The 14,446-nt window shown below is 43.1% G+C and overlaps 1 protein-coding gene across 1 annotated transcript in view; it reads right to left on the minus strand.

Moving 5' to 3' along the window:
- The window catches only part of CPED1 (cadherin like and PC-esterase domain containing 1), a 337,576-nt gene that overhangs the window by 8,498 nt on the left and 314,632 nt on the right, over positions 1-14,446 (minus strand). Inside the window, exon 25 of the mRNA XM_013005960.2 lies at positions 13,861-14,007. Within this exon, the coding sequence (XP_012861414.1) occupies positions 13,861-14,007 (147 nt within the window). The remainder of the gene's footprint in view (positions 1-13,860; positions 14,008-14,446) is intronic.

The raw sequence follows: 14,446 nt of genomic DNA on the forward strand, positions 1-14,446 counted from the left end.
AATTTATAAATTATCAAGGGTTCATGAGGGAGGGGGAAGCAGGGAGGGACGGGGAAAAATGAGGAGCTGATGCCAGGGGCTTAAGTGGCGAGCAAATGTTTTAAGGATGATGAGGACAATGGATGTACAATTGTGCTTTACACAATTTATGTATGTATGGTTTGTGATAAGAGTTGTATGTGCCCCTAATAAAATGATTTTAAAAATCATTTTACTGGGGGCTCACACAGCTCTCATCATAATCCATACATCCATCTATTGTGTTAAGCACACTTGTATATTTGTTGCCATAGTCATATTCAAATCATTTTCTTTCTACTTGAGCCCTTGGTATTAGCTCTTCAATTTTTCCCTTTCCTCCCCCTCTTCCTCCTTCATGAGTCCTTGATAATTTATAAATTGTTATTATTTTTCATGTCTTAAACTGACCGATGTCTCCCTTCACCCACTTTTCTGTTGTCCATTCCCCGTGGAGGAGGTTATGTGTAGATCATTGTGATTGGTTCCCCCTTTTCCTCCTTCCCTTCCCCTTCCCTTCCTGGTATCACTACTCTCATTATTGGTCCTGAGGGGTTTATCTGTCCCTAATTCCCTGTGTTTCCAGCTCTTATCTGTACCTGTGTACATGCTCTGGTCTAGCCAGATATGGAAGGTAGAATTAGGGTCATGATAGAGGCGGGGAGGAAGCAATAAAGAACCAGAGGAAAGTTGTATGTTTCATTGGTGCTATACTGCACCCTGACTGGCCTGTCTTCTCCCTACAACCCTTCTGTAAGGGGATGTCCAATTGCTTACAGATTGTCCACAAGCTTAATGCTCAGTTTCAGACAGCAGATGTGGGTAAAATCTTCAGTTCTTCATCTTGGTACTAGTGGTTGCTGTGTACATCTGTAGAGCAGTGACATTAGCTTGTCTTCTTTGTGGGTGTATGGATTTTATCCTATCAGTGTCAGTGTTGTCCTTCAGGACAGGCCTTCCTAAAATCCGTGACTTAGAGTTTCAGTGTGAACAAGTGGACACGGAGTCTGGGTAAATGGGAAGCACGTGCTGTAACTGGAAGTATCTACATGGCTCTCTTTTCCGGGATCAGAGAACTGAAATCTGAACCCTCAGAGTCTAGCACAGGAACTGGCCTATATTGCATTCTCAATAAATATTTATAAAACTGGCAAGTATCTTTTATGATGTGCTATTATTTGTGTTCTCTAAAATTTTGTCTCTTAGTGAGCAATGGATTTAAACTTTATGGCTCTCTAAAATTTGATGGCAAAATACGGATTTCTTAAAGACCACGCCACGCATAAGCACATTCAATATCAAGTTACAAAGAGTAGCTCAGACTTACATTGCAGTCATTCATACTGCAGATTCAAATGGTTTCCACAACCTTTACTTTTTTCGCTTTAAAACTGTGGAGAAACGAGGTGGCCCTAAATAAAGACGGGAAAGACCACTGTTATATAGAGGCTATAAGTGGTCTTAATCGCATGGAATTAAAATCAAGAAAGCATTTTTCAAGTGGATCGGCATGGCAAAGTGTAAGCGAGCTTCCAGTGGAGTAGGTAGTAAGCGTTGGAGGGCTCGCAGGAGTTTGCACTTTTCACTGGATCCACTGGATTTCTAAAGTGGTTAGCACACATGCTTGTCATCCTTTGGTCATGAAAAAGCTATAGCAGAGAAGAAATGATCCTCTATCCTGTCAAATGGAAACATAATGACTTCCTTCTATTATAATATCTGCTTTTCATTCCTCGGCGCTCTCTGCTTTTGGAAGCACATGGAGTCACTCAGACGTGCTCCCTCCCCTCAAGGGGACTATATAAAGACACATGTCTAAGATACTTGAAGTAAGCACAAGAATGGAGTGACTTCAAAGGCATTGTCTGGGGCTGGCTCCCCAAGGTCAGAAACATCATGCTGTTTCCATGTAATGAATAGTTCCTTGGTACAGGCGGAGGCTTGGTGCTAATTTATGGTGGGCACAAAACGCTGTTCCAGGGCCATCATTTCTTTGAACTAATTTGAATAAAATTCAGTATCTGCTATGCGCTCAGCTGCTATCTCTGAGTTCCAGAATGTTTCCTCGTGGTATCTATTTTTCTGAGCTCTAAGGTGGAAGAAATGAAATTAGCTACGTCTTCAGGCATGGAAAATGTTGTGTAAGTGAAAGATGTTTGATGCCTATTATGGGAAAGAGCTAATTACTTCTTTCCTTTGATCTCATCTGTGGAAATGTGCCCACTTGGGTCTTTCCCAAAAGGAGAGGACCATTTGGGGTTGTGAGCCTCCAACAGGAGGCTCAACTGGAACGTGGCTCTGGAAGAGAGCTGGTAGCCATAGGACTGTGAGGTTACCGCCTGGGCATAATGGTTTCAGTAAACAACAACTCCCCCCAAACCACTAGGCAACATCAGAGAAACCTTCGAGGCGTGAAAAGGGTTCAGAAGACTCTTGATGCTTGTGTACAACGTTCATCTCAGAGACAAGTTCTACCGATCATGAAACTTCTAAATTCTTGTGTACATGTAGCGCAGATGAGGCAATCACAGTGGAGAAACAATGTCTACTTAGGGAGAAAGGGAGCAGTAACAATCTAGGACTTGGAAGATGCTTACATTATTTAAACATTGTGACACTTTTTCACTAACTTTAAATCACCCTCAACAATTCTGTCTCTTTATTAACAAACCAAAACACCCTTTTGGTTCACTTTCTTTTTGTACATTTGCTATAAACTCAAAAACTCCCTGGCATGGAGGTGATTCTGATTCACTGCAACCCTGTAGAACCGGGTAGAACCGCTCCTGTGATTTTCCCAGACGGTAATTCTTTATGGGAGCAGAAAGCCTGGTCTTTCTCCTGACCAGTGACCTACTGGTGGTTTCGAACAACTGACCTTGCAGTCAGCAGCACAACTCGTAACCACTAGGCCACCAGGGAGCCTAGCATTGTTATATCTACTTATACTTAAAATTATGAACAAATCGAATTGATCACATAGTAAAGGATCATTGGTCTCCACAAAGTGTGGTGAACCATTGGATCAGCATTTTCTATCATTAAAAATCTCATGATAATCTTTTTCTCACAGCCAGGGTCAAATTTACATTAAGTTACACCTAGTAATAGAATAAACTCTGTTCTTCAATATGGCTTTAAGTTGAATTTGTACTTAAGTTGGAATAGTTATGGAAGGTTCCCATCAAACTTCAGTTAGTCAGTTGCTTGTCTCAGTGTATAGTATATAGGACTATAGATAAAAACATTAAAGAAACACTTCCAGATGTATTATAACATCTTTGAATAATAATAAAGCAATGGTAATAATAATGTTTGATGTGTATCACCCATTGGTTATTATGAAGAATGGCAAATAATTTAATAGGCGTTATGGAGTTAGTTCGTATCCATGGGCTGCTTAGAAATCAGATACTTGTAATCAGGGAACTGCCGATAGTGTTTCAAGACCCTGTATTACTTATCGGCAGGACATGAACTATAGAAATTTGTTGCTGCTCTGTGTGTCATGAAGTCAGAAGTCATTTCTAACTCAAAATGAGTCCATGCGCCTCAGAGTGAAGCTGTGCTTCATAGCTTTTCAAGGGCTATAAACGTTTGTTTATTTTTCTCAGGTAAGGAATTAGTTGGATTGTTTAATTTTTTTATTTGCAAATTGTGTGAAGGCTTACAGAGCAAAACAGGTTTCCATTCTGTGGTGTGCACACGCTTTATTTCATGTCACTGACTGCAATCTCCACAACAGAATATCACTTACCCCCTCCCATGTTTCCTGTTTCCGTTCCTCTGACCTTCTTAACCCTCTGAACTTTGGTCTGGGCTTTGCAGAATACAAGGAACTTTACTTTTTTTTTAATAGGCTTCTTATATGCAAACAGGTCTCCCAGTCTAGGAGTGTGGATCTTCCTTTGTCTTCGTATTATTAACAACTTGAGCACACAGACAGACATTTAAGAGGGCATGCAAGCGACCACAGTTCAACTTGACTGGCTTTTGGCCCAATAGCTATGGAAAGACTTCCCAAGCACATGAAAAACGGTTTATACATCGCACAACAATACCAACATTGAAACCTTTACCATTCTAGGAAGAACGCTTTCACACTTCTAAATGATTTCACGTTAAGTCATCATCAGATGGATTATATTAAAATGCCCATTAGCTACTGTATCTGAGTTTTCATTAAGCCAGCTAAGAGAGAAACACTTGGTGAGTAGGGAGGTGCCGGGCTGATTACAGGCGACTCTTGACCTGGAAAGACCCCAAGCAGCGTTTGATGTGGTTCCAGCCTCACAGAACAAGAGGGAAACCAATTTTCCGAATGCAAGTTTTTGAAAGTCAGCCTAGTCGGGATTATGGGGTTATTCTGGTTCCAAAGGTGAGTCACGATCATGGGCATGGTCTGAATAGGAATGAAGGTAACCGTTCTCTAAGGCTGGAGAAGATGAGATTGACCAGGTAGAATATGCCAATGGAGTCTCTTTAGAGAAATGTATACCGTAGAAGCCTTTCTTCAGGGCCAGTCACACGATTCAGTGCCACGTGGAAAAGGAGCTTATGAGCCCACAGCAATGGAATAAAAACAGTGCCAAACAATCGTTAGAAGCCAGGCCTAGCAAACCAGGATCCCATTTGGGGACAGCATGCAGTCTTGGCAGGTAACAGAGAATTCTTTCTTTCAGTCTCCACACCCAAATATGTAAGGAACCCGCCGTGGCACACGGGGCTGAGTGTTCAAGTGCTAGCAGAAAAGTTGGCTGTTGGAGCAAGCCGGCTGAGCTTCGGGAGAAAGAAGTGGCAGTCTGCCTCCGTACAGATGACAATGTTGTATTGTACCACTATGGGTGCGAAGGGGTGGCAGGGCCCCTTTCATATTAAACTAAGGGGTGGGTTCTGTCTTGTGCTCACATACATTTCTCCAGGGGAAAGCACCCTGGTTTAATCTTAAACTCGGTTCCCCAAGTGGTTGCCTAGTCAGACTGCTGAATCCTAAGACGATTTGAATGGCCTTCAATTATTCTGCTTGACTATAAGCTAAATTCTTATGCGGCTCTGTTTAGATGTATGCCTTGAGCCTGGAGGAATCTACTTTGATTTGAATGGATGGGTGTTTGTTTTCATTTACTTCTTGAGATTCATGTATCATTAAGAATAAGGCACTAAGATGCTACTTAGAAACCCTTGGTGTGGCCCAACATTTCCAGCTACTGACTTCCCTGCTGGGCGACTGCTTGATGCTGCTCTGGCCTTTTCCACAGAGGTCTTTAATCAGCAGTAGTAGTTTCCTTGGGCTGTGGGAACAAAGTGCTGTAAAGTGAGGGCCTTACAACAATAGAGCTTTATTGTCTTGGACTTCTGGAGCTGGAAGTCCAAACCAGGCTTTCTCTGAAGACTCCAGAGAAAGAACCTTTCTTCAAGGAAAGTAGGGGTGGTGCAGGTGTCTATGAGTTCTCTCGAGTGGAGAGCCATTGCAATTTTTTAATGACATTGGCTTTGAAGTGTAGAAAGGGCATGCTGATGGAGGCCTGAAGAATGGACTGGAACAGGTAAAACTAGATGAAAAGATTGCATGTTCACTCTCACTGCCATTGAGTCAGTTCTGACTCAGAGTGACCCACTAATCTAGGGCAAATAGTGACAGGGATGAAGGAAGCCTCCTCTCCTTGTTCATCTGAGAGCACTCTCTCTACCTACTTCTCATTGGTGTCCTTGGTCTGGCCTTCACTCACATGATTACTCCAATGTTCACCCCCCTCTTGTATTCTCCACCTCCTCCATGGTGCTGATTCCGTTCCTCTGTTGTACACATGGCAGCATCATTTCTCCTGTAGCTGACCTCTCGTCGACACACTTTCTGTTTCTAAATCCACTCTCTTTTCCCTTTCTTACACTTACTTGTGTAGAAGGATTTAACAGCTCCTGTCCTTCATTTCCTACTTCTCCAACCTACTGTAGTCTAATACTGGTCCCCAGTAGTTTATGTGAACTACTCTCACTGTGGTCAGAAAAGCCCTTCTGAAGGGCAGAAACATTCAGTCCTTGGAAAGCTGTCTTAAAAGGTCTATCAATTACATATGACTGTGTGCACTCGAGAGTGTTGGCAATGGTTTAATCTCTCCTTTTACTAAGTTTTCCCTCCTTCCCTTCCCATGGCAGTACGGTCCTCTAGAGTTTTCTTTCTAATGGTTAATTCTCTAAATGTAAAGAGACAATTTCCAACGTGTCTCCAAATATTGCGTCGGGAGCAACGATCCTAAGAGTTCCGTCTTTGGCGCCTCTTCCTCTACTCACTTTCACGGGAGGATCTCTTTCACGGCGTCCACTGCCACCCCTTTTCTGATGACTTCCAACTCTTTAGGTCCAGCCCATGCTGTCCCTCAAGCTTCAGACTGGTACAGCCACCTGCTTGTTAGGGATCTCCCCCTGGATAGCCTACAGGCATCTCACACACAACGTGTTAAGGAGCGAACTCATCTCTTCCCTAAGCTGGGACCTGCTCAGTTGCGCTTCTCACTTGCCAGCTCAGCCCTCTAATCAGCCACCTACGCTGGAAATAACCCCTGGTTCTTCCACTTACCGATGTCACAGAGAAAGACCTACAGATTTTTTTTTTCTCCCAAAGAGGGTTTGAATTTGTTTGCATCTCTCTACATCTGTCATCTTTGGCCAGGTTTGGTTCTTTATTATCTCGCCTGAATTCTGAAGCAGTGTTTTAACTTTTCTCCTTGACTTGGTCTCCTTCGAATCCTTCCTCATTGTTATCAGACTTAACTATTTCAAACAAATAGATGATGATCTCATTCTTCTTTTTCACACCCATTGATGGCTTTCTTTTACCTAAAGGATAACATCAAAGCTCATACTATGACCTGGTTCTGATCAAACCCCCACCCCCCACCCCCGAACCTTTTACAACTGGTAATAAACAGAATTGCTTGTATCTTTGCTCACATTGCCCGTCAGGTTATCATGGTCTTCTTTCCACCATATTGCCATGACTAGCATACTGTATCCTTAAAGTATCAACTTGGATGCTACCTCAAGATGAGTTCACGTAACTCCTTAATCCATCAGGTTGGATTTTTACATTCTGCTATTACAAATGTCCTATGTAGATCTGTAAAACGCCACTTGGTAGATGACTTCACGATATTGTTGTTTGAATCCCTGCTCTATGCCCTCCATATCGCAACCTCTTAAGGACAGAGAGTATGTAATACTTCTTTTGCATCACTATTGCTAGCTCAAGAACCAGACTTACAAAAGAAATGCTAGAGAAGGTAAAATAATAAGCAGAGTCAATGCCATTGGAACAAGCGTGTGGAGGTAGGGTTTGGAGGATTATTTTGGAGGCCAGCAAAATTTGGTGACTCGCTGGCTGGGTGTTGTCAGTGGGGCTGGAGAAAGAGAAGGAGGAGAAAATAATGGCCGGAGTGTGTAGAGCACCGCACAATGGTGCAAAGTGGACAATATCAGAGAATAACACTGCTTTTGGGAATGTGTTGAGTTGGAGATGCTAATGGGCCTCTGCAAGATGTTCTGCTAATTCATTTTACAAACAGTATAACAATTTATAAAGAGCTGACACTCAGAAACATCTGTGGAACTGAAATATCATGGCTGGTTTATTTTCAAAAGTCATGCTGATAGTTGAATGCTGGGATCTGCTACATCAATTAACTATTTTTGAATCACTTAATTTAGCATCTTCTAGATGATAATTGAATTATTTTGGAAATATTTTTCCCTTCATTATGTTTAGATAAAAAACTGAAAATTTTAAGGAAAAAGAGAAAACTAGTTTAGGTGTATAATACAAAAGGAAAACATTCTGGACAGTTTTCCCCCCATGTTTATTTAAATAAGACTAATTGATAAAGAGAATGAATGGAGATTCAGAAAGCCATCTTTGCAAAACAGGGAGGGTAAAGGGAGAAGGGGTAGGAAAGAGGGAACCGATTACATGGAACTGTGTGTGACCTCCTCCCTGGGGGACAGACAACCGAAAAGTGGATGAAAGGAGATGTCGGACAGGGCAAGAAATGACAAAATACCCATTTATAAACTATCAAGGACTCATGCGGGAGGGGGGAGCGGGGAGGGAGGGGAAAAATGAGGACCTAATGTCGGGGGTTTAAATGGAGAGAAAATGTTTTGAGAAACGATGTACAAATGTGCTTTACACAATTGATGTGTGTATGGATTGGGATAACAGTTGTATGAGCCCCTAATAAAATGTTTAAAAAAAAGAAAAGAAAATAATGAATAAAGAAAAGGATGAGTGAGTGGGTTTAGAAAAACTGACAATTAAAAAAGTATCCTCAAAAAAAAAAAAAAGAAAGCCATCTTTGACAAAGAATCTCTTTGCTTACCTCTCTTTTCTTCTTTGTATGATATGGGAAGCAAATACAGTTTGCTCATATTCGTGTTGGGTAGTTGTACCCCAGGGTTTTTGCTGACTGAGTCAAAAGCTGTGCTTCTCTCTTCCAGAGACCAGCGATATTATATAAGGTTCTTACAGCTGATTAGAATAGTTAATGATCAGATCATAATCGGTGGTGGGCTGGCCCCTCCTGCAGACAGTTTTGTGTTGATAAGACTATTGTGCCCTCTCCAAGTTTCAGCTTGTTCTGAGCAGGAGTTCGCCACACCATTGAATACACCACCCCACACATCTCTGAAGCAAGAGCAACTGGAGCCTGTCTGTTGGCCCTCATAAATATTGAGAAAACATTATTTCATTTCCACCCAATGAAGAAAAACACCTGCTTTTCTAATCAGGAGGAATAATTTTGTCAACAGTGATGCACACCATTTGGGAAATTGTTTATGGATTTTTGGTGACAACACATTCTCTCTGGGTGCCTGGGAGGTGATTGAGACAGCCTTTCATCGCACCTATGGAAATATGAGCTCACCAAAGTAGGTTTGTTATGTCTATGATAGAATCTTACCACACACCGGAGCGGAGGCATCAAGGTCTGACTCTAATGATTATACTGATCCTCCTCCAGTATCTGTGAGCCAATTGTGGGGTGGTTTAATTTAGCATTCATAGATATAAAGCCACCAAGCCACACTTAGGGTTCTAAACAACGGATGATTTCATTTTTTGTTCTTATTTTATAGTGAACTTTCCCCAGCAAGCTCAGTAGATGAGCATAGAAGGTGCTCAACAGAATGGTTATGAACAGTTTCGCCCTTGCATATATTTTGCATAACACCAGGAATCAACTTCTCCCTGGCTTGCTAGATTCATCGTTACAACAGCATGAGGAATTGTGCCTTTTCATGATTGTGCAAGTTACCAGAGATTTCAGATGCTGGGTGGTGGTGTAGAGCGATTAATAGAAAGACATCAGCGTCAGCAATAGAAGCTCCTAGAGGCCCAACCACACCCAGAACCATGCCATGGCATCAGTTCAACTCAGAGTGGCCCTCGGCCATAGGACAGAGTAGAACCACAGGGTTTTCAAGGCTGTACCTTTTTATGGAAGCAGATTGCCACATATCTCTCCCATGGTGGGTTCGAACCACTAACTTGTGCTTAGTATCTCAGAGTCCACTAGACCACCAGCACTCTTTCCAAAGCCCCAAGGAGAGGTGTATCTAGAGGATGGCTGGTATAGCCCATGCCCTGGGCACCTCTTGAGGGGAGGCATCAAGGAGTGCTTTCATTTTCAAGGAGCCACCTTCATTTTCATCACCAGTCATTTATAACTAAGGGTCCTTGGGAATAATTTTCTATAGTCTTGCCCCAGGGGACACATGGTAGAAATGGTGTAAGAGTTAAGCAACAATTATGCTAGAAGACGAATGGCCTTAGAGACCAAGCAGTGGAGAAAGGTGGTCTTATCCGCTCTGTGTTTAACCGAAAAAGCAAACACGATCCAGCTCAAACAGAAAACCTTCAGATGGGGCCAACAGAGATCATTTGGGGGAGCCCGATGTCAAGGTAACATACATTAAAAACAGAATTAAGAAAAAGTAAATTGCCCATAGTCACCACCCCCCAAAATGATAAAATCAAATGCAGTGACATTATTTTCCCTGACATGCTTAAACCATCATCACGCAAATTAAGGATAAAAAAAAAATGTAGCCATGAAAAGCTGATGATCACACCTGGTGCTTCTGATGATCACACCTGGTGCTTCTGATGATCACACCTGGTGCTTCTACGGGTTTGCTTCTGCGCTTCTCAGGTTCCATGATTATTAGTGTGCAAACTGGTTGCTATTGTGGCAGGAGATACATGTGTTTCATGTATCATAAGGGAAGGACAGCTTCTGTTTTGAATGGGGGCCAAGCTGGAATTCGGGGGACGCGTTCTATCTGCTTTATACACATCCAGAATACAAAAGCTAAAAACAAAAAGACAGATCATCTTTCCCCCAAAATTCTAGGTGGATAAATTGGTCAATCATCCAACCAAACACCTACCCAGCCACCCAATCAAGCACCCCTTCCTAAAAAAGGTCAAAAGCAATCTCTATGATGTCTTTCAAAGTTTCCATTCAGTGGAGTTGGAAACTTCTGGTTCTCTCTCTCTCTCTCTCACTTGTTGGCATGGGGCTATTCTCCACAGCTGTGGTCCAGAGCCCCCGGTTCCTTGGCACTTTCCTTCAGACTGTTTGGTTCTTGCTAAGAAGTTCACGCATTCATTTTGCCTCCTGTTTGCTCTTTTATATACATCGATCTGCTTATGGTGCATCTATAAATATGTATGGAGGACTATCATTTGCCAAACCTATTGGTGGTTGTGGGCATAGACCTTTTCATCTACTGATTCCTGTTCATCTTGCCTGGCTGTGTTTGTGTTCCCTTGTAGACGAATATTTATTATTATTGACAATGCGGGATCGTGGATGTCATTGTGGTCTGTGACTCTCGTGCACCACTCTGCGTCTTCTTTTCTTGAATGAGTATTTACCGATCATGCCCTTATTGGACATGGCCTCGCCCTTCACCTTTGTTTTGCTCTTGTGGCCAGCTATGGTCTGAGCTGGCTCAGCCGCAAGCCCGTGTCTCACTCTTCCAGGTTCCTCGTTTTTGTGTTCCCAAGTCTTGTCTCCTTCCAGATAAGATAGAGACTTGAGGGTCATACATTTTCTTGTGGAAGAAAAAAAGTAGACACACGGAATCTGATGGCTTAAAAATCTGTTCTTCAATAGCCTGGCCAACCTTCAAGCTGCTAGAACAAAATGTACAGTGTCACACTGGCTGTCCCCTCTCCTGGCCTGTGGACTTGCACTCTCTGAGGTGCGGCAGGTTATAAGAAGATGTGGACGTCCACCAGTAGCTCACACAGAAGAACCGCCAGAGTGTTTCACTCTGTGAGTATTTGTAAGAACCTAGGGGCCACGATGGATTCTGACCATCAGCAAAGGAGTCAGACACAGGAGCTGAAGGACTCTTTAGTGGCGATTTTTCTGGCCCGCCACAAATGAGCACGTGGTGGCTCACACAGGGGGATAAGCAAGCAGGGAATGAATGAATCAGCATGTGACAAGATGATGAAATGAGACTCTCTCCATGTCAGTTTCAGCGGAAACTCCTGAGACCTAAAGTTAAGCAAGAGGAGTGCAGCATAGCCTCACATTGCAAATCCATGTATGTATGAGGCACCTGTGCAGAACTTGCAAGAGTGTGGACACAATCCAGTTTTGCAAACCCTATTTTTCATCAAAAGAAAGAGAGACTTTCTATCTGAGAAAATTCCCGAATCTTCCTCCCTGCCTCATTTAGGGAGCTGCTGGCTCTTTCTTTAAGCTTAGTGGGGGCGGGGGCTGGGCTTGGAGAGCTGGAGCTGTGCCATTAGGGTTTGATATTAAAATAATACCAAATTGAGACACTGCAGCGATAGGGAGAGTTTAAGGCAACAGAGAGCAAGAGAGAGAGAGGGTTAGTTAGTTAGATAGACAGAGAGGTGGTGAAAGAGAGAATGAGATACTAGCTATATTTCCAGTGATGACACAGCAATGGTCCAGAGTGTTTCTTGTGGATTGTGTGGGCAACAGAGTATAGTAAGCCTAGAGTTACGTGACTACTTTTCAAGAGGGGGGGTTCCTGCAGTAACAATGGGACTCCTGACAGAGGCATAGCCAACCAGAAAGCCAAGGGGCCAAGAAAGAAATCTAGCTTCAGACTGATAGTGCCTCTTTCATGGGATGTGCAGGGACAGGGTCCAAATGGGGACAGGGTCTTCACATGAGTCCACAGAAGCAAGAACAAGCATTCTATACCCAGAGATCATATCTTGGGTTGTACCCATGCCAGTTGAAGGAGACCTTTCTTGTCTTTAACATTTTCTCCCAACCTTGAGCCAATGCAGAAGAAAATGGGAGAAGACATGAAGAAATAGGACACAATCTTTTAATCCTCCCTCCTACTTCCAGTGTATGCCATCAAAACTCATTGCCAATGAGTCAATTCTGACCTACAACATCCCTATAGGACAGAGTGGAACTGTGCCTTTGGGTCTCTGAGACTTTAGGTCTTCACAGGAGCAGACAGCCCCTTTGTTCTCCTACATGGCAGCTGGTAGGCTCGAATTGCTGACCTGGTGGTTAGGGGCTCAATTGGTTGCCTACTATACCACGAGAGCACCTTGATTATGACACAGGACTGGACAACTTTACTATTGATGTGTGATCCTCTCCTATACCTGGAATTAATTTTAGTGCCCTTTTCACTATCTGAAAGTGATTTCAAAGTTATAGGACCTAGCTAAGATTTTATTCAAGAGCTAGGGAAACAATAGTCCATAGAGGATTTGGACAGGATAGGAAAAAGAATAAACTTGTGTTGTCTTATCAATTAAGCCTATTTAGTTACTAGTTGCTAACAAAATCAGTGTCACCATACAGGTCTTCCTATGTAGCACTGAATAAACCAATGGAGAAAGTCACTCATTAGCTTCACACATGAGTTTGATGTGACTGAAGCAGTATGCCATCTCCGTGTGTGTCATTTCTGACAGGATGTCTTGGGACCTGTTAGAGAAGGCCTGTACCCTTCAGCCTCCCATCTTCCTGTTAAGTGCTGACCAGTGATCTTACTTGCCTGTTTTTGTTTTTCACAATTGAATTTGCAGTAGAACATAGACCAATGCAATCATTTCTGTGTATACCGATTACGTTCTCTGAAGTGTGCAAGCATTCTCCTGCCAGCTTGCTGTGATTTCAAGGAGCCCTGGTGGTGTAGTGGTCATGAGCTGGGCTGCTAGCTACAAGGTCAGCAGTTCAAAACCCACAGAGGCAGTTCTACCCTTCCCTACGGGTTGCTATGAGTCAGAATCAATTTAATGGTGGTGAGTTTGTTTTTTTGGTGATTGTGTGAATTCCATAAGGTTTTCGTTGGCTTCTTTCTGCAAGCGGCTCACCAAGTCTTGCTTCTCGGAATGTCCTTAGAGCCTATGATGGCAAAACTGAAGCGTGTTCTCTTTGTCCAGCTCATCTCAGAACACCAATCGCTAGAAAAGTACGCGGTATTTGGTACCTTAAAGGAATGGCAAAGGGGAGGGAGACCCTTGGGAAGAGGCCCTGACCCAATAGTGTAACAATAGCCTCCAACATAGCAGGGGAGCAGGAAGATGGAGCAGAACGAGGCAATGCTGCATTGTGTTCCACCTGAGCTCGCCCTCAGCCCCAGCCAGCCAGAAAGCAGTCAACAACAAGCGTGTTGTCATGACCACGACTTTGGTTTCCTGAGGATGAGCACAACTTGAACTGCCTTCTGAAGTAGCTTTCTCCTGCAAAACAAGACTGGCAGTGCCAAGAAGGCACCAGGAGAGACTTTGAAAATCCAAAGTAACGGCCACCAGCATGCCCGCGGAAGTACCTCGTGGAAATGGCATCCGCACTTCCCCGCCAGGAACTCTTTGTGGCGCCCCATCGTGAGACGGAACGTGTCAACCACCTCATAGCCGTACTTTTTGGCGGCATTCAGGATCATCACATTTTCCGTCCATAGGTCCTGGACTTCCCTCTGGATGGAGCAGAAGGATGAAGACTTTTATTAAGAGAGGATTGCTTGATGACGTATGAACGCCAGCAGACGTCCTGAAAATATTTTTTTGGAGAGCTTGGTCCTATTGGCAGAGATTAAAGAATCATTGCTATGTGGGATTCTTAAAGATGTGCTCTCGTTTTTTATTCAAAATATAAATAGGAACATGTGTGTCTATATGAGAGCAACGTACAGGTAATTTTAGAGACATGCAATTTTGAACCTGGCCTCTCCTGAGAAGTTGTTAGGTTTACTGCATACCAAGCCCCACCGAAATACCTTAATGTTCCCCATTTGAAAACCAAGGTTTGAAATCCATAGGCGCTATCTCTATTTATTGGACGTCATTTAGTCGTTTGAATATGAATTAGCACCTGCAGGGCTAGGGCAGTGTTTAGCTCAGTGTTCACATGGCCTT

This window comes from Echinops telfairi, unplaced genomic scaffold, assembly GCF_000313985.2.
Source record: "Echinops telfairi isolate 266 unplaced genomic scaffold, ASM31398v2 ScPeMD7_23;HRSCAF=83, whole genome shotgun sequence".
Classification (NCBI taxonomy): domain Eukaryota; kingdom Metazoa; phylum Chordata; class Mammalia; order Afrosoricida; family Tenrecidae; genus Echinops; species Echinops telfairi.